At 38.4% G+C, this 20,859-nt stretch overlaps 1 protein-coding gene across 3 annotated transcripts in view; it reads right to left on the bottom strand.

The window, feature by feature from the left end:
- The window catches only part of TTC17 (tetratricopeptide repeat domain 17), a gene marked incomplete at its 5' end in the record, with an annotated part of 154,947 nt that overhangs the window by 17,976 nt on the left and 116,112 nt on the right, over positions 1-20,859 (bottom strand). For all 3 annotated transcript variants that reach the window (XM_082660692.1, XM_082660691.1, XM_082660690.1), the window contains one exon: positions 20,638-20,721. In XM_082660692.1, the coding sequence (XP_082516818.1) occupies positions 20,638-20,721 (84 nt within the window). The remainder of the gene's footprint in view (positions 1-20,637; positions 20,722-20,859) is intronic.

The raw sequence follows: 20,859 nt of genomic DNA, 5'->3' as shown, positions 1-20,859 counted from the left end.
GTGGGGATGGGGGAGACCCTGGGGGAGAGGGCGGGGGGCAGGGCACAGAGGAATGGAGAGGAACGCAGCCAGCACTTTCCCTGTCCACTTAAGCACCAGAGAGCCTATTGGGCTCTGGGGCCTAATCCTCTGCCCTTGGAGTCTCCCTCCTGCCACGCAGAGCCCAAGCCCCACCCCTACACCCAGGGCCCTACCTCTATAGTGGGAGACCACCTCCAACCGTGCTGGGCGAAAACCCCACCCATACACCCTCACCCAGGGACTTACCTCCAAACTCTGGAATTCCAAACTCTGGAACTCCATACTCCAGAGGCACCCCTTTGGACGTGCTGCCTCTCTGCTTCTGGGCAGGTCCTAAGCAGAGGCTCCGCCCCACACTTGAATGTCGACTCCCCCCCACACACACACACTTAGGGCCTGCCCCCAAGGCCTTTTCTGCCTGCGAGGGTCCTGAACCAGGTGCGGGTCCTGAACCAGGCCCTGTCCCATGCTCAAACATCACCTGCACCCCCACCCCCCTGCATAGGTCTCGCCCCACCCTAAACCTGGCCCCTGCGTAAGTTCCACCTCCACCTAAACTCTCGCCACCACAGACAAGGCTTTTCTGTTTTCCTCTTGGGGTTCTGTTTTACCTTGTTGTTGAGTGGCAGGACAAATTTAAAATGATGAAAGGGAAAAAGCTACAATCAAGATTACTCTACCCTACAAGGATATCATTCAGATTCGATGGAGAAATCAAAAGCTTTACAGACAAGCAAAAGCTACAAGAATTCAACACCACCAGACCAGCTTTACAACAAATGCAAAAGGAACTTCTCTAAGTGGGAAACACAAGAGGAGAAAAAGACCCATAAAAACAAACTCAATTAAGAAAATGATAATAGGAACATACATATCAATAATCACCTTGAAGGTAAATAGATTAAATGCTCCCACCAAAAGACAAAGACTGGCTGAATGGATACAAAAACAAGACCCATATATATGCTGTCTATAAGAAACCCACTTCAGAACTAGGGACATATACAGACTGAAAGTGAGGGGATGGAAATAAATATTCCGTGCAAATGGAAATCACAAGAAAGCTGGAGTAGCAATTCTCATATTAGATAAAATAGACTTTAAAATAAAGACAGTTACAAAAGAAAAGTAAGGACACTACATAATGATCAAGGGATCAATCCAAGAAGAAAACATAACTATCATAAATATTTATGCACCCAACATAGGAGCACCTCGATACATAAGACAAATGCTAACAGCTATGAAAGGAGAAATCAACAGTAACACAATAATAGTGGGGGACTTTAACAGCCCACTTACACCAATAGATAATCCAGAGAGAAAATAAATAAGGAAACATAAGCTTTAAATGACACAATAGACCAAATCAACTTAATTGATATTTTTAGGACATTCCACCCAAAGCAGAAGAATACACTTTCTTCTCAAGTGCACATGGAACATTCTCCAGAACAGATCACATCTTGGGTCACAAATCAAGCCTTGGAGGACTTCCCTGGTGGCACAGTGGTTAAGAATCTGCCTGCCAATGCAGGGGACATGGGTTCCAGCCCTGGTCCAGGAAGATCCCACATGCTGCAGAGCAACTAAGCCCGTGCACCACAACTACTGAGCCTGTGCTCTTGAGCCTGAGAGTCACAACTACTGAGCCTGCATGCCACAATTACTGAAGCCCACGTGCCTAGAGACCCATGCTCTGCAACAACAGAAGCCACTGCAGTGAGAAGCCCGCACACCGCAACAAAGAGTAGCCCCTGCTCGCTGCAACTAGAGAAAGCCCACGCACAGCAACAAAGACCCAACGCAGCCAAAAATAAATATAAATAAAAGAATAAATGTATATAAAAAAACAAATCAAGCCTTGGAAAATTTAAGAAAACTGAAATCGTATCAAGCATCTTCTGACCACAATGCTATGAGATTAGAAATCAGTTACAGGAAAACAGTAAAAAACACAAACACATGGAGGCTAAACAGTGCACTGCTAAATAACCAAGAGATCACTGAAGAAATCAAAGAGGAAATAAAAAAATACCTAGAAACAAATGACAACGAAAATACCAGGATCCAAAACCTGTGGGATGCAGCAAATCAGTTCTAAGAGGGAAATTTATAGCAATACAATCCTACCTCAAGAAACAAGACAAATCTCAAATAAACAATCTAACCTTACACTTAAACTAGAAAAAGAAGAAGAAAGAAAACCCAAAGTTAGTAGAAGGAAAGAAATCATAAAGATCAGAGCAGAAATAAATGAAATAGAAACAAAGAAAGATGTTAAAAATCTTCCAAAAAATAAAAGTCCAGGACCAGATGGCTTCACAGGTGAATTCTATCAAACATTTAGAGAAGAGTTAACATCTATCCTTCTTAAACTCTTCCAAAATTGGAGAGGGAGGAACACACCCAAACTTGTTCTACGAGGCCACCATCACCCTGACACTAAACTGGACAAAGATATCACAAAAAAAGAAAATTATAGACCAATATCACTAATGAACATAGATGCAAAAATCCTCAACAAAATACTAGCAAACAGAATCCAACAATGCATTAAAAGGATCATACACCATGATCAAGTGGGATTTATCCCAGGGATGCTGGGATTCTTCAATATACGTAAAACAATCAATGTGACACACCATATTAACAAACTGAAAAATAAAAAACATATGATCTGTGCTATTGTTAGGAAAACAGATTCACCACCCAGTGAAATCATAGACTCTTGGCTGTTAGAAGGAACCTGGAGAAAAGAGAGTCAGAATAAATGACTTATTTGATGCCTAAAAAAAAAAAAAAAAAAACATATGATCATCTTAATAGGTGAGGAAAAAGCTTTTGACAAAATTCAACACCCATTTATGATAAAAACTCTCCAGAAAGTGGGCACCGAGGGAAACTACCTCAACATAATAAAAGCCATATATGACCAACCCACAGCAAACACCACTCTCAATGGTGAAAAACTGAATGCATTTCCTCTAAGATCAGGAACAAGATAAGGATGTCCACTCTCATCACTATTACTCAACAGAGTATTGGAAGTCTTAGCCACATCAATCAGAGAAGAAAAAGAAATAAAAGGAACACAAATTGGGAAAGAAGAAGTAAAAGTGTCACTGTTTGTAGATGACATGATACTATACATAGAGAATCCTAAAGATGCCACCAGAAAACTACTGGAACTAATCAACGAATTTGGTAAGGTTGCAGGATACAAAATTAATGCACTGAAATCTCTTGCATTCCTATACACTAACAACGAAAGATCAGAAAGAGAAATTAAGGAAACCCATTTACCATCACAACAAAAAGAATAAAATACCTAGGAATAAACCTACCTAAAGAGGCAAAAGACTTGTACTCAGAAAACTATAAAACACTGATGAAATAAATCAAAGATAACATAAACAGATGGAGAGATATACCATGCTCCTGGATTAGAAGAATCAATATTGTGTAAATGACTATACTACCCAAAGCAATCTACAGGTTCAATGCAATCCCTATCTAATTACCAATGGCATTTTTCACAGAACTAGAACAAGAAATTTTACAATTTGTATGGAGACAGAAAAGACCCCAAATAGCCAATCTTAGGAAATGAAAACAGAGCTGGAGGAATCATGCTCCCTGATTTTAGACTATACTACAAAGCTACAGTTATCAAGGCAGTATGGTACTGGCACAAAAATAGAAATATAGATCAATGGAACAGGATAAAAAGCCCAGAGATAAACCCACGCACATATGGTCACCTTATCTTTAACAAAGGAGGCAAAAATATACAACAGAGAAAAGATAGTCTCTTCAATAAGTGGTGCTGGGAAAACTGGAGAGCTACATGTAAAAGAATGAAATTAGAACACACCCTACCACCATATACAAAAATGAAGTAAATGGATTAAAGATCTAAATGTAAGGTCAGACACCATAAAACTCTTAGAGGAAAACACAGGCAGAACACTCCATGACATACATTACAGCAAGATCCTTTTTGACCCACCTCCTAGAGTAAGGGAAATAAAAAACAAAAATAAACAAATGGGACTTAATGAAACTTAAAAGCTTTTGCACAGCAAAGGAACCCATAAATAATATGAAAAGACAACCCTCAGAATGGGAGAAAATATTTGCAAACAAAGCAAATGACAAAGGATTAATCTCCAAAATATACAAGCAGCTCATGCAATTCAATACCACAAAAACAAACAACCCAATCCAAAAATGGGCGCAAGACCTAAATAGACATTTCTCCAAAGAAGATATACAGATGGCCAACAAATACATGAAAAGATGCTCAACATCACTAATCATTAGAGAAATGCAAATCAAAACTACAATGAGGCATCATCTCACACCAGTCAGAGTGGTCATCATCAAAAAATCTACAAACAATAATGCTGGAGAGGGTGTGGAGAAAAGAGAACCCTCTTGCACTGTTGGTGGGAATGTCAATTGATAACAGCCACTATGGAGAACAGTATGGAGGTTCCTTAAAAAACTAAAAATAGAACTATCATACGACCCAGCAATCCCACTACTGGGCGTATACCCTGAGAAAACCGTAATTCAAAAAGAGTCATGTACCACAATGTTCACTGCAGCACCGTTTACAATAGCCAGGACATGGAAGCAACCTAAATGTCCATCAACAGATGAATGGATAAAGATGTGGCACATATATACAATGGAATATTACTCAGCCATAGAAAGGAACGAAATTGAGTTATGTGTAGTGAGGTGGATGGACCTAGAATCTGTCATACAGAGTGAAGTAAGTTAGAAAGAGAAAAACAAATACTGTATGCTAACGCATACATATAGATTTTAAAAAGCGGTACTGATGAACCTAGTGGCAGGGCAGGAATAAAGACGCAGACGTAGAGAATGGACTTGAGGGCATGGTGGCGAAGGGGACGCTGGGATGAAGTGAGAGAGTAGCACTGACATATATACACTACCAAATGTAAAATGGATGGCTAGTGGGAAGCTGCTGCAGAGCACAGGGATATCAGTTCGGTGCTTTGTGATGAGCTAGAGGGATGGGATAGGGAGGGTGGGAGGGAGGCGATATAGGGATATATGTATACGTATAGCTGATTCACTCTGTTGTACAGTAGAAACTAACACAACTTTGTAAAGCATTTATACTCCAATAAAGACGTGAAAAAAAAACACTACAGAAAAAAGCTGACAGCTTTTAATAGAGCTGTTATGGTCATATTCCATGGGTTTCCTCATGGTTCAACTTGCTGCAATGTAGTAAAAATCAGTTAAGACATAAAATTAAAGCATTATTTCCCAGAAAAAGAAAAAAAATTGAAGTACAGTTGATTTACAATGTTATATTAGTTTCAGATATACAACACAGTGATTAGATGTTTTTACAGATCACACTCTATTTAAAGTTATTGGGGGACTTCCCTGGTGGCGCAGTGGTTAAGAATTCGCCTGCCAGTGCAGGGGACATGGGTTTGAGCCCTAGTCCAGGAAGATCCCACATGCCACAGAGCAACTAAGCCCGTGTGCCACAACTACTGAGGCTGAGCTCCAGAGCCCACGAGCCGCAACTACTGAGCTCGTGTGCCACAACTACTGAAGCCTGCGTGCCTAGATCCTGTGCTCCGTAACGAGAAGCCACCACAGTGAGAAGCCTGCGCACCGCAATGAAGAGCAGCTCTCACTTGCCGCAACTAGAGAAAGCCCGCACAGCAACAAAGACCCAACACAGCCATAAATAAATAAATAAACATAAAAAGAAATATAGTTATTCAGTTGGCCAAAATGTTTGTTCAGTTTTTTCCGTAAGATGGCTTTAGCAGCACTTAGTTGCCTTTAACCTCATTCGAAACAATTTTGTTAGATTGTATTGTGACAGCTGTCATATCAGCGTGCATTTTTAAAAAAACATCAAAATTGGTGAATTTTTGTGTAGCCATTTTAATACTGAAGATGGAAGAAAAAAGCAACATTTTTGGCCTATTATGCTTTTTTAAAAATAAATTTATTTATTTATTTACTTATTTATTTTTGGCTGCGTTGGGTCTTTGTTGCTGCGTGTGGGCTTTTCTCTAGTTGTGGCAAGCGGGGGCTACTCTTCCTTGCGATGCGTGGGCTTCTCATTGCGGTGGCTTCTCTTGTTGTGGGGCACGGGCCCTAGTGTGCATGGGCTTCAGCAGTTGTGGCAGGCGGGCTCTGTAGTGGTGGCTTGCAGGCTCTAGAGCGCAGGCTCAGTAGTTGTGGCGCACAGGCTTAGTTGCACCATGGCATGTGGGATCTTCCCAGACCAGGGTTCGAACCCGTGTCCCCTGCATTGGCAGGTGGATTCTTAACCACTGCACCACCAGGAAAGTCCCAATTATGCTTTATTATTTCCAGAAAGGTACAAATGCAACTGAAATGCAAAAAAAGATTTGTGCAGTGTATGGAGAAGGTGCTGTGACTGATTGAATGTGTCAAAAGTGGTTTGCGAAGTTTTGTGCTGGAGATTTTTCGCTGGACGATGCTCCACTGTTGTGTAGACCAGTTGAAGTTATAGCAATCAAATTGAGACATTAATTGAGAAAAATCAAAGTTATCATACAGGAGATAGCCGACATACTCAAAATATCCAAATCAAGTGCTGAAAATCATTTGCACCAGCTTGGTTATTTAATCGCTTTGATGTTTGGGTTCCACGTAAGTTAAGCGCAAAAAACCTACTTGACCATGCAATTCTCTACTTAAACGTAACAAAAACATTGTTTTTAAAACAAATTGTGACGGGCGATGAAAAGTGGATACTGTACAATAATGTGGAATGGAAGAGATCGTGGGGCAAATGAAATGTACCACCACCAACCACACCAAAGGCCGGTCTTCATCCAAAGAAGGTGATGTTGTGTATATGGTGGGATTGGAAGGGAGTCCTTTATTATGAGTTCCTTCCGAAAAACCATACGATTAATTCCAACAAGTACTGCTCCCAATTAGACCAACTGAAAGCAGCACCTGATGAAAAGCGACCAAAATTAGTCAACAGAAAATGCATAATCTCCCATCAGGATACCGCAAGACCGTATGTTTCCTTGATGACCAGGCAAAAACTGTTACAGCTTGGCTGGGAAGTTCTGATTCATCCGCTGTATTCACCAGACATTGCACATTTGGACTCCCATTTATTTTGGTCTTTACAAAATTCTCTTAGTGGAAAAAATTTCAATTCCCTGGAAGACTGTAAAAGGCACCTGGAACAGTTCTTTGCTCAAAAAGATAAAAAGTTTTGGGAAGATGGAATTTTGAAGTTGCCTGAAAAATGGCAGAAGGTAGTGGAACAAAAGGGTGAATATGTTGTTCAATAAAGTTCTTGGTGAAAATGAAAAATGTGTCTTTTATTTTTACTTTAAAAACGAAGGAACTTTTTGGCCAACCCAATATTATAAAATATTGGCTATATTCCTTGTGCTGTACATTAAAATGTCGTATCTTATTTATTTTATACCTAGTAGTCTGTACCTCTTAATCCCCTTCCTCATGCTGCCCCTCTGCCCACCCCTCACCTCCCTCGTAACCACTAGTTGATTCTTTGTATCTATACAACTGCTTCTGTTTTGTTATATTCATTCACTTATTTTTTTAGATTCCACATATAAGTGAAAACATGCAGTATTTGTTTTTCTCTGATTTATGACACTAAGTATAATACCCTCCAAGTCCATCCATGTTGTTGCAAATGGCAAAATTTCATTCTTTTTTATGACCGAGTAATATTCCATTGTGTGTGTGTGTGTGTGTGTGTGTGTGTGTGTGTGTGTGTCTTCTTTAACCATTCATCTGTTGATAGACACTTAGGTTGCTTCCATATCTTGAATTAGTGTTTCCATTTTCTTTGGATATATACCCAGGAGTAGAATTGCTGGATCATATGGTAGTTCTATTTCTAATTTTTTGAGGAACCTCTATAATGTTTTCCATGACAGCTGTGCCAATTTACATTCCCACCAACAGTGAACTAGGGTTTCCCCTTTCTCCACATCCTTGCCAACACTTATTTGTTAACTTTTTGTAGATAGCCAGGTGTGAGGTGATAGCTCATTGTGGTTCTGATTTGCATTTCCCTGATGATTAATGATGTTGAGCATCTTTACATATGCCTGTTGGCCATTTGTATGTCTTCTTTGGAAAAATGCCCATTCAGATCTTCTGCCCATTTTTAAATAAGGTTATTTGTTTTTCTAATATTGAGTTGAATGAGCTTTTTATAAATTTTGGATATTAATCCCTTATCAGACATATCATTTGCAAATACATTTTCCCATTCAGTAGGTTGCCTTTTTGTTTTGTTGAGGGTTTCCTTTGTTGTGCAAAAGTTTTAAAGTTTATTTAGGCCTCATTTGTTTAGTTTTGCTTTTGTTTTCCTTGCCTGAGAAGACAGATCCAAAAATATATTGCTAAGAATTATGTCATAGAATATACTGCCTGTGTTTTCTTCTAGGAGTTTTATGGTTTCCAATTTTCCATTTAGATCTTTAATCCATTGAGTTATTTTTATATATGATGTGATAATATGTTCTAATTTCATTCTTTTCATGTAGCTGTCCAGTTTTCCCAACACTACTTACTGAAGAGACTGTCTTTTCCCCATTGTATATATCTGCCTCCTTTGTCATAAATTGACAATATGTGTGTGGGTTTATTTCCAGGCTCTCTATTCTATTCCATTGATCTATGTGTCTGTTTTTGTGCCAGTACTATGCTGTTTTGATGACTATAGCTTTGTAGTATAGTCTGAAGTTAGGGAACATGATACCTCCAGCTTTGCTCTTTTTTCTCAAGATTGCTTTGGCAATTTGGGGTCTTTTGTGGTTCCATACAAAATTTAGAACTATTTGTTCTAGTTCTGTGAAAAATGTCATGGATATTTTGATAAGGGTTACACTAAATCTCTAGATTGCTTTAAGTAGTATAGACATTTTAACAATATTAATTCTTCCAAACCATGAACATGGGATATCTTTCCATTTATTTGTATCATCTTCAATTTTGTTCATCAGTATCTTACAGTTTTCAGAGTATAGATCTTTCATTTCCTTGGTTAAAATTATTAAGTATTTTATTATTTTTGATGCAACTGTTTCCTTGCTTCCTCTTTCTGATAGTTACTAGTGTATAGAAAAGTAACAGATTTCTGTATATTAATCTTGTATCCTGCAAATTTACTGAATTCATTCGTTAGTTCTAATAGTTTTTTGGTGGAGACTTCAGGGTTTTCTATATGTAGTATCATGTCATCTGCACATAGTGACCATTTTACTTCATCCTTGGATGCCTTTTCTGTTTCTTGTCTGATTGCTATGGCCAGGTCTCCTAATACTATGTTAAATAGAAATGGTGAGCGTGGACATCCTTGTCTTATTCCAATTTTAAATGAAAAGCTTTCAGTTTTTCACCACTGAGTATGATGTTAGCTGGGTTTGTCATAAATGGCCTTTATTATGTTGAGATCTGTTCCCTCTATACCAACTTTGTTGAGAATATTTATCATGAATGGGTGTTGAATTTTGTTAAATGCATTTTCTGCATCTATTGAGATGATTGTGTGATTTTTATCCTTTGTTTTGTTAATGTGGTGTATCACATTGATTGATTTGCAGATACTGAACGATTCTTACATCTCTGGAATAAATCTCACTTGATCACAGTGTATGACCTTTTTGTATATTGTTGAATCTGACTTGCTAATATATATATATATATATTTTAAATATTTATTTAGGCTGTGCCACATCTTTTTTTTTTAAATTAACATCTTTATTGGAGTATAATTGCTTTACAATGGTGTGTTAGTTTCTGGACTTGCTAATATTTCATTGAGGTTCTTTGCATTTGTATTCATCACAGATATTAGCCTGTAATTTTCTTTTTCTTTGTAGTATCTTTGTCTGATTTGGGTATCAGGATAATGATGGTCCCACAGAATGAATTTGGGAGTACTGCCTTCTCTTCAAGTTTTTGTCATAGTTTGAGAGGGGTAAGTATTAACTTTTCTTTATATGTTTGGTAGAATTCCCCCATGAAGCCATCCAGTCCTGGACTTCTGTTTGTTGGGCGTTTTTTTAATTATTGATTTAATTTTAATAAAAGTATCTTGTCTGTTCAGATTATCTATTTCTTCCTGATTCAGTCTTAGAAGATTATATGTTTCTGGAAATTTATCCATTTCTTGTAGTTTGTCCAATTTGTTGGCATATAACTGTTCATAGTATTCTCTTATGACTGTATTTCTGTGATATGTTTTAATTTCTCCTCTTTCATTTCTTTTTTTAAAAAATATTTATTTATTTATTTGGCTGTGCCAGGTCTTTAGTTGTGGCATGCGGGATCTTTATTTACAGCATGCAGAATCTTTAGTTGCAGCATGCAAACTCTTAGTCACGGCATATGGGATCTAGTTCCCCGACCAGGGATCACATCCAGGCCCCCTACACTGGGAGTGTGGAGTCTTAGCCACTGGACCACCAGAGAGGTCCCTTTCCTCTTTCATTTCTTATTTTATTTGGGTCCTCTCTCTTTCATTCTTAATGAGCCTGACTAAAGTCTTATCAATTCTGTTTATCTTTTCAAAAAACCAGCTCTTGGTTTCACTGATCTTTTCTACTGTTTTGTTTTGTCTTGTTTGGTCTCTATTTTACTTCCTTTCATATCTTTACTATTTCCTAACTTCTTCTAATTTTAAGCTTTATTTTTCTTTTTCTAATTCCTTTAGGGGGTAGGTTAGGTTATTTGAGATTTTTCTTGTTACTTGAGGTATGCCTGAATTGCTACCAACTTCCCTCTTAGAACTGTTTTTGCTGTGCCCTATAGATTTTGGAAAGTTTTTTGTTTTCATTTGTCTCAAGGTATTGTCTGATTTCGTCTTTGACTTTTTCATTGACGCATTGGTTTTTAAGCATCATGTTGTTTAGTCTCCACGTGTTTGTGTTCTTCCCATTTTTCTTTTGTAACTGATCTCTAGTTTCATACTGTTGTGGTCGGAAAAGATGCTTGATGTAATTTCTGTCCTCTTAAATTTATTGGGAGTTGTTTTGTGGCCTAGCATGTGATCTGTCTGAAAAGAATGTGTATTCTGCTGTTTTTGGATGGAACGTCCTGTAGACATCTATTAAGGCCAAGTGGTCTAACATGTCATTTAAGACCACTGTTTCCTTATTGATTTTCTGTCTGGATGATTTGTCCACTGATGCAACTGGGGTATTAAAGTCCCCTACTATTATTGTATTACTGTCAACCTTTAGGTCTTTTAATATTTGCTTTATATATTTAAGTGCTCCTGTATTAGGTGCATATATGTTTATTAATGCTATATCCTCTTCTTGTGTTGATTCTTTTATCATTATATAATGCCCTTCTTTGTCTTTTATTACAGACTTTGTTTTAAAGTGGAAAACAGTATCTAAAGATCACAATCTGGGTACTAAGGGTGCCTACTAATAGTGGGCTAGTCATAGATTCTAGTCTTTTCAGTAAAATAAAGCTAGGACATGTGTAAATATATCAATAAAATAGTTCAAGAATTCTTACTAATACTTCCAATTCAAGACTAGAGATGTTTACTTATCATCATTCTCACATCTCTATGTCCTTTTACCCATACTCAAAATTCCAGTTTTCAACATCACCAACAAAATTACTCATTTATTTTGCAATACATACACCTACAATCTCAAAAGAATAACATCAATATTATTAAGACAATAGTATTACTGAAAACAGTATAAGGTTTTCTTTTGTTCTTAGGGTAAATTCCATTAAGGATGTACAGCCAAATAACTGTGTTTTAAAGTCACTTGGAATTCTTCCTCTTGATATGGTTATACTACCAATGGAATGCAAAGTTAGGCTCATTTAATTTTACTTTTAATTAGGAATTCTCTTATTTAAAAATTCTTTGTAATTATGCAAAATATTTATTTGGTTCCAAAGTCAAACAACAACAACAAAAAACCAATGTAGATTCAAGGAAATCTAGCTTCATTCCGTGCCTTTTCTATCCTATTTCTGTCTTCCTTCCATGGGACACCATTTAAATTTTTTTTTTCAAATTTAGTCTTTCATTTTAAAATATCTATTTCTCTCTACATATAATTCCCCTCCCCACAAGTTGCTATTTTAAAGAGATAAAGAGTAACCTAAGACATAATATTTTTCTACTGTTCTTTTTTTTATTTGCTATATCCTGGAGATTACTCCATATAAGTTTATAGAGATGGTCCTCATTCATTTTGACAGCTTCAGAAGTCTCCATTGTGTGGATGTTCACACACAATGAGCAGCCACATGGGACTTTTTATTCAATCAACCCCCTACTACTGGGCATTTGGATTGTTTTAGTTTACTATTACAAATCAGGCTATAATCAACAGCCTTATTCACAGGTATTTTTGTCAGGTAATTTTTTTTGCCATTGTATTTACAGGAAAGATTCCTAAAAGCAGGATTGCTGGCTGGATGGGTAAATGAATGTATAATTTTGCTAGATATTGTCAATTTTCTCTCCATAGAGATTATTCCATTTTGCATTTCTACCAGCAGTGTATGACACTGCCAGTTTTCCCATGGTCTCACCAAGGGTATCCTATCCTATCAAACTTCTAAATTTTTGCCAATGATATGGGCAGGAAATATCTCAGTGTAATTTTGTTCTTTTTTTTAGCTTTTTGAGGTAGAAGCACAGATCACTACGTTTCAGTCATTTTTTTTTTTTAACTAACATATCCATTTAGGGCTATAAACGTCCCTCAAGCATTGCTTTAGTTGCATCCCATAAGTTTTGATATGCCAAATCTTTATTGTCATTCATTTCAAAATATTTTCTAATTTTGCTTTCTTCACTGAACCCGGAGTCATTCAGAGGTGTAGTATAATCTCATCAAAATCATTGGGAATTTTCTATCCTTTTTTTTCGGATTTTCTAGGTTAATTCCACCATCGTCAGAAAGTAAACTCTAAATTGCTTCAGTGGTTTAATATTTAATTGAGGTTTAATTTATGATTCAGCTTATGATCAATATGGTGAATGTTCCATATGCATTTTAAAAATAAGAATATCCTCACAGTTGAATGTGGCATTATATAAATATCAGTTATGTCAAGTTTATTAGTAAGATCTTCTATATCTTAATTTTTTGTCTGCTTAGTTCTATCACCTATTAAGAGGTATGTTAAAGTCTATTTTGATTGTGGATTCATCTATTTCTCCTTTTACATGTCAATGTTTAATGCTTGTCTATATAATGTGGAACTATGGCATTGGTTTCATATAGATTTACAACTTTCAATATCCTGGTGGACTGACCACTTTATCATTATGAATTGTCTTTATCTGTAGTAATGCTTCTTGCTTTAAATTCCACATTGTCTGATATTAGTATAGTTACACCAGGTTCTTTTGATTAATGTTTGTATGATGTATCTTTTTTCCATCAGTTTAATTTCGACTGTTTTGTATCTTATATTAAGATGTGTTACTTTAAACAGCACATAATTGGGTTCAAGATTTTAACCTAGTCTGATAATGTTAGCACTCTAATTGGGGTACCTAGTCCTTTTATATTTATTGTGATTACTGATATACTGGGTTTATCACTATCATCTTACCATTTGTATTCTATTTCACCCACCTGTTTTATAATCCTTTGTCTTCCTTGCCTCCTTTATGAATTAATCAAATGTTTTTTATTATTCCATTTTCCCTTAATTATACTTTAACTGTTCTTTTAGTGGTTAGCCTAAAAGTATAACATGCATCTTTGAATTATTACAGACAAAAAATATAAATTATTACTTTAATTTTATTACTTTCCTGAAATGTTAAAGCCTAACACTTTGTCTATGTGTATTCCTGGGAAATTAATCTCATGTTAACTTTTCAGCTAAGTTGCCCTGGAAACATAATAAAGGTGGAATGTCACCCACATTACTAGGCAACATTGTTTATGGTAAAGATGACCTGACTGTAAACTGCTAGTGGACTGTGATGATCTGGTAGGAAGCCACAGCTCTGGGCTTTCCCCAGTGTGATGTTTCTTGTCCCTTGTTGGAACTCTTGGGCTCTAGGCCCATAGGACTGGTAAAGAGGCACTGGTTCTTACATGGAACTTGAGACTTCCAGGCCAGGGTGGTTCCCACACTCATCCATGTGGTCTTGATCCTTTATCCCTGAGCTATCAATTGGGTGGTTGGAGCAGAGAACAGTCCCCAAGACTGCTGCCAGAGAGCTATGGGGACTCCTGGAGAAATACATGAAAAGCTTCCCTGCTGGCCTGCTGTATGTCCTGTTCTATATCCTCCTGAGTGAAGGCAAGAAAGGTGCCCTACTGAGGTGTGCAAGTATGAAATATCTATCGAGCTGGTCTTAAAACCACAAACAGTGGGCACTGCAGAGCAGCAGTAGCAATGAAACAGACTTTCATATCCTTGGTTCAATATGGCCAAGGCACCAGGACACAAAGGGAATGGAGAGGAAGATGCTGATAAGACTGAAGCCTCAGTGGGGGCCAACTTGCCCCCAGTCTGATGGCAGAAGCTTGACACTGTGTGACAGGGGATAAAGCTTCCCCTTGTAGGAATGGATGAAAGCTGGAGACAAACTTATGCCGAGAGAAAATGCCCCACTGTCCATGAAATGGAGCTGACCAGAAAACTAGTTACAAATGGGCTGACTGGCAAGAATGATATTGCCTTGGTGTAGTTGATGCATTTGAGCCAAAGTAGGCACTGATGCCTGACAGGGGGCGGGGAGGAGACAAGCACATGAGCTTAAGACTCCATGTTTGTAACTAGGTCTGGATCAGAAAAGGAGGTGGAGCAGCTTGGTTCTGACCCAAGTTGGGTTGGCTGTAGATCCAACCAGCACAAAGTAGTGCCCACAAGCCACCACCTGAAGACCTGGGGAGACAAAAATGGGAGAACTATTTCTGCACTAGCCCACAAGGTCAAACAGGACAACGTGGCAACCTGGCATACAAACCAGCTGCGGGGTCAATGGTGGCAGCATGGTGTGCATCTGGGGCCAGAGGTGAGACCTCTGCAGAGGCTACCACGTGTGGAGAGTAACCTCAGCTGCAACCTGGGCAGCTTTCTGAGGGTTCTGGTAGTGCATAATGATTTAACCCTGAAATGGAGTCTGACCAATGTCATCTGCTGACACTTAGTGATAATTATGGTAATGCAAACTAAAAACTCCCTGAAGAGACAACTACAGATGGGTTCTTCAAGAAATAATAAAGGATAACGACTGAGCATTTTAAAAGTTGGAGCAGAGAGGATATGGAGATCCTTGTTTTCTGAAAGGTAAATGGGAAGGGCTGCTTCTGCTTTGTTATCACTGCCATTTTCTAAGTGTGGTCCTCAGATCAGCAGCATCACTCAGTATCAGCTGTGAACTTACTAGAAATGCAAATTCTCAAGCCCGGCCCTAGACCTACTAAATCAGTAAGTCCTGTCATAGAAGCCTAGCAATCTGTTTTAACAAGTCCTCCAGGTGACTGTGGTGTACCCTAAAGTCTGAGAACTACTGTACTAAAGTTAATAACTCAAGGTCATGGAGGTCAGTCTGTGAGCCCACAATGGACACTGATGTTGGATTACCTTCTAGCCCTATTTCCCTGAAGACCTAATAAAGGGGGAATGTTAGCTGTCACTAGGCAAGACAACTTACAGTAAAAATGGCCTTGGTTGGTAAACTGTATCTGGACTGATAAGACTGGGAAAAAACTATAAACACCAGGTAGGAAGCTTGGAGCCTCTAAGTGCCATGGTTCTTGTAGCTAGCCATGTCCCTTTCTAGCACTCTATGCCCATGTGGCTATTATAAAAGATACTGGTTCTCATATGGAACTTGGAGCATCTAAGCCAGGGTAGTTCCCACACTTAATCATTTGATTTGTTCCCAAGCATGTGAACAGTCACTTGGCAGGAAAGAAGGGTGGGCAGAGAATGGTCCCTGGCCTAAGTGAGTGCTCATTCTGGAGGTATATGACTGATGCTGCTGTGGTGTCCTAGCCCCTTATCCTTCTGGGTGAAGCCCACTCTAAGTGAGGCCAATTACATGAGTGTGAAATGTCTAATTGGACCTGAGACCATCTACAGTGATCAGTGCAATTCCTTTCTGCCTTTTGTGTTGCTTTTGTCATGACCTGTAACCTCAGAAGACACTACTTATTATTTTGTACTGTCATACTCATTTACATATACTCTAATATTTTCTCTTTCTGTTGCTCTTCACTCTTTCTTGTATTTCTGAGTTTCTACCTGGAATAGTTTTCCTTCTGCCTGAAAAAATCCCTTTAGTGATTTTTAATGCAAGTCTGTTGATAACATATATCTTTCAGTTTCTTGTGGTCTAAAACCGTTATCTAAACTTCATTTTAAAAAAATCACGGTATAATTTAAATACAGAGAAACGCTCAGACCTTAGGTATAACATTCCGTTTTGACTATTGCTTAAAGACACAGAAAACTTCCAACACTCCAGAAAGTCCTTTCAAGTTGCTTCCCAGTCAACCGCTTCCCCCCACAAAGCAATCACTGTTCTGATTTCTATCACCATAGGTTAGTTTTGCCTGTTCTAGAATTTCATATAGTTGAGATCATACACTATACACTTTTTTTGTGTCCAACGACTTTTATTAGCAATAATATTTTTGAGATTCATCAATATGGATATAGGGTCCTTCTTGCAGAATAGTATCCAGTGTATAAATATAACACTGTTTATCCCTTCTTCTACTGATGGGCATCTTACTGTTTCCAGATTTTTGGATGTTACGAATAAATCTGCTGTGAACTTTTTTTTTTTTTTTTTTTTCGGTACACGGGCCTCCCACTGTTGTGCCCTCTCCCATTGCAGAGCACAGGCTCTGGACGCGCAGGCTCAGCAGCCATGGCTCACGGGCCCAGCCGCTCCGTGGCATGTGGGATCTTCCCGGATCAGGGCACGAACCCGCGTCCCCTGCATTGGCAGGCGGACTCTCAACCACTGCGCCACCAGGGAAGCCCCTACTGTGAACATTTTTTAACAAGTATTTTGTGGACATAGTTTTCATGTCTCTTTGATAAATACCTAGCAGTAAAATTACTGGGTCATATATGCTTAACTTTTTAAGAGACTACCAGACTGTCTTCCAAAATGACTGTACCATTTTATACTCTCACCAGCAATGTATCAGAGTTCTGGTTTCTCCATATCATCTTGAACATCTGTATCATCAATCTTTTTCATTTTAGCCCTTCTAACTCTCATAATGTTTCTTGCTTCAAAGTTGTTTTTTTTTTTAAAAAAGAGTGTAGCCATATCTGCCTTTTTTATTGTTTGCATGGTATATTATTTTCCATCTTTATACTTTCAACCCTTCTGTATCCTAATATTTGAAGAATTTCTCTTATAAGCAGCATATAGTTGGATTAAAAAAAACCATTCTATACAAAATGCTTAAATTATAAATCTTTTTTGTAGTTAACTACTGATATACTTTATTTACTATTTTACTATTTGTGTTCTATTTTTATGTGACTCTACCTTTCTCGATTTTCTTTGGATTAATCAAATGTTTCACATTACTCCATTTTCTTTCCACTGAATTATATTGTAAAACCATTTTTAGTAGTTAGCCTAGAGCTTAAAACATACATTCTTACTCATTACAGTCCAATGCAAATTATTTCTTTTACTACTTGGCTGATACCAATTAAACCTTAGAACTTTTAAACTACATTTATTTCCCTCCCATCATTTATGTTACTGTTACCATGAATTTTAGTTATATATAAAGGTGAAGCTCCTCAGGGCAGTACAGTTATCATTTTGTACAATTACTCTTCATTTATATTTTCTTTCCAGTGTTCTTCTTTCCCTCTGGCATGTCCATATTTCTATCTGGGATCATTTTTCTGAAGAACTCCCTTTAATTTTTATTTCAGTGCAGGCCTACTGATGCCTAAGTCTCTGAATTTTATTGGTTTAAACACATCTTTACTTCACCTTAATTTTTGAACAGTATTTTTGCTGGTATAGAATTTTAGGCTTGCAGTTTTCTTCTTTAGTACTTTAAAGATGTCATTACATTGGCTTCTAGTTTCCATCATTTCCACTGAGAAGCTGTCAGTTTTATTGTTGCTCCTTTTAAAGGCACTGCGGTAGATAAAAGATAGGCCATAGTCTTTGCACTGCCAGCAGGCGGAGGATACTTCCCCTGCCCTGGGACTTTGCTTTGACAGATAGAAGGGGTGAAAGTGGTGCTGTTCCACCTCTGTGCATGGACTCTAAGCTTCTGCTTTCACCCTCTTGGAGCCCTGAGCCACCATGTAAAAAGGTCCAGCTTCTCTGCTAGAGAGACTACTTGGAGAGAGACGATATCCAACTGTGTCCCAGCTATTCCAATTGCTCCAGCCTTCTTTGGCGACCAGCCCCACTTAGGTCTCCCCATGTCTATAGTTGCATGAATGATTCCAAGTCAGATCAGAAGATAGTCCAGCTCAGGTTGTAGAATCTTGAGCAAATAATAGTTTTGTTTTAAGCCAGTAAATCCTGGCATGATTTATTAGGCAAAAAGATAACTGGAAATAGTATTTGGCATCAAGAATGGAGTGTGGCCGCAACAGAAACTTAAAGCATGTGACATAAGTCTGGGGAACGGGTTGAGGACACTTGACGAAGGAGCAGCAACGAGACCATTAATGAAGGTTGGAAGAGCACTGGGGATACTGCTACTGGACCCTGGAGAAGCGGCATTATAATCTATTGGCAAAACAAATAGTGCGGCTGTATCTTGGAATATAGGAAAATACCTAACAAAGCTGTGGATCTGGCCAGGAAGACCTCTAGGAAGAGCGCTAAAAGTGACAAATGGTTTTTTAAAAATCACCTATAATTTTTTTAGGTATTAAAAGAGAGAGGAGACCTAAACAAGGAACTATGCAGTTTTCAAGCAAAATTTAGAGAAAATGCTTCCAACCTGGGACTTGCAGGGTTAGAAAATGAAACTTTCTCAATTGCCAGCTTCTCTAGTCAGCACAACGTTTCGACAAAAAGTCAAATCCAGGTGCTACCAGTAAAACTATGGCCTCAGGATTAAGATCAAATCAAAAGCACGGCAGTAAGACACTTTGTTACTACCACCTCAGAAAGATCTGAGTCTAGATTTAAGCCTCAGAGACTCTCCGTTAGACCAAAGGTGTCTAAGAATCTTAAAGGTATTGCCCTGGACTCATGTTCAAAGGAGACAGGGGCCTTCTTGAAGAGATCTGTGGGTGTGGCTTTTGTCTGATGGGATGGCTTATAATTTGAAAGTCCACAAAGTTTTTCCAAGAAGTTGTGCCAAGGATAGAGACAGGCAGCAAGCTGAGTAAGCTATTCAGCTACAAATACAGGACACTCCTAAGGAAAAGGAAAGACAGCTCAGAGAGAAGAGCTGAAAGCTGAGAAACAGATTAGGAAACCAACCCCAGGGAACCAAAACAGGCCCTATTCAAGGAATATATCCTTGGGCTTCCCTGGTGGCGCAGTGGTTAAGAATCTGCCTGCCAATGCAGGGGACACAGGTTAGAGCCCTGGTCTGGGAAGATCGCACATGCTGCGGAGCTACTAAGCCCGTGTGCCATAACTACTGAGCCTGCGCTCTAGAGCCCGCGAGTCACAACTACTGAAGCCTGCATGCCTAGAGCCCGTGCTCTGCAACAAGAGAAGCCACCGCAATGAGAAGCCCGCGCACTGCAATGAAGAGTAGCCCCCGCTTGCCGCAACTAGAGAAAACCTCTCACAGCAACGAAGACCCAATGCAGCAATAAATAAATAAATTAATTAATTAATTAAAAAGGAATATATCCTACCCTGGAATTGGGGGAACCGGTGACATATGGCCAGATGAATTTCAGAATTCTCATGGAATAGTGATTGCTGAGTGCCTTCCACTTCCTCTCTTTTAAACTGATGCGATTATCCTATCCCTACCTACTAGAAGTGGAGTCGACCCTTTTAATCACTATTTTATGTTACCTCTTCAATATCATTATAATAATAAAGTGGAGAGATTCTTAACCATAAAATAATTAAATTAAAATTTAAAAACTTCCTCTTTATACAAATATCACACAGAGGCAGATGAACAGTCTTAGAGACTCTTAATTATATTTTCTGTAGGCTGTATGAAAATATAGTTTTGCAAATATTTTTCATGATTTCAAAGAAAAAAAGATATTTCAAGATGTGATTCCCACCCACCATCCAAAATACCAAATATTCTTTATCACCAAAAAAGGAACACCTGACTTATTTCCCATACCTAGATTCCATAGTTCACAGTGGCATCACCTGAATATATCCACGCTGGACTATAAAAGAGAAAACTGACCATGTAAAGTTTAAGCACAGAAGGTCAACAAAGCAGCAAAAAAGAATACTAACCAACTGATGGAAAAAGTAATGGAAAAGTGATTGAAACATTTCATGTCATCCCTTCGGTACCAAGTATTAAGTAACTAACAGAACAGGTCAGAGCCACAGAGTGGCAAATAATCGGGAAAAGTTAGAAAGTGGGCAATAGTTTAGAGCTTTCCTACAGAGTGACTTACCTTTTCCAAAACTTTGGCAATTCGGGTGCCAATTTGTTCAAGTGACTGTTGTGGATATTGGTCTTTGCCAAGATTTTGCAATACCTGGTATAGGGAGAAAGATGGTAGATTAGAGGAATGAAAATGAGGTGAGGTCTGGTGACACTGCTGACGCTGAGTTGGGCACTGTACCACAGGTGCAGACTGCTTCTCTGGGGTACCTGCTGTGGTCCTGTTGGTAAA

Source organism: Grampus griseus (genome assembly GCF_964374135.1).
Source record: "Grampus griseus genome assembly, chromosome: 8".
Lineage (NCBI taxonomy): Eukaryota > Metazoa > Chordata > Mammalia > Artiodactyla > Delphinidae > Grampus > Grampus griseus.
The sequence above is the reverse complement of the archived record's forward strand: the minus strand, read 5'-3'. Positions and strand labels throughout refer to the sequence as shown.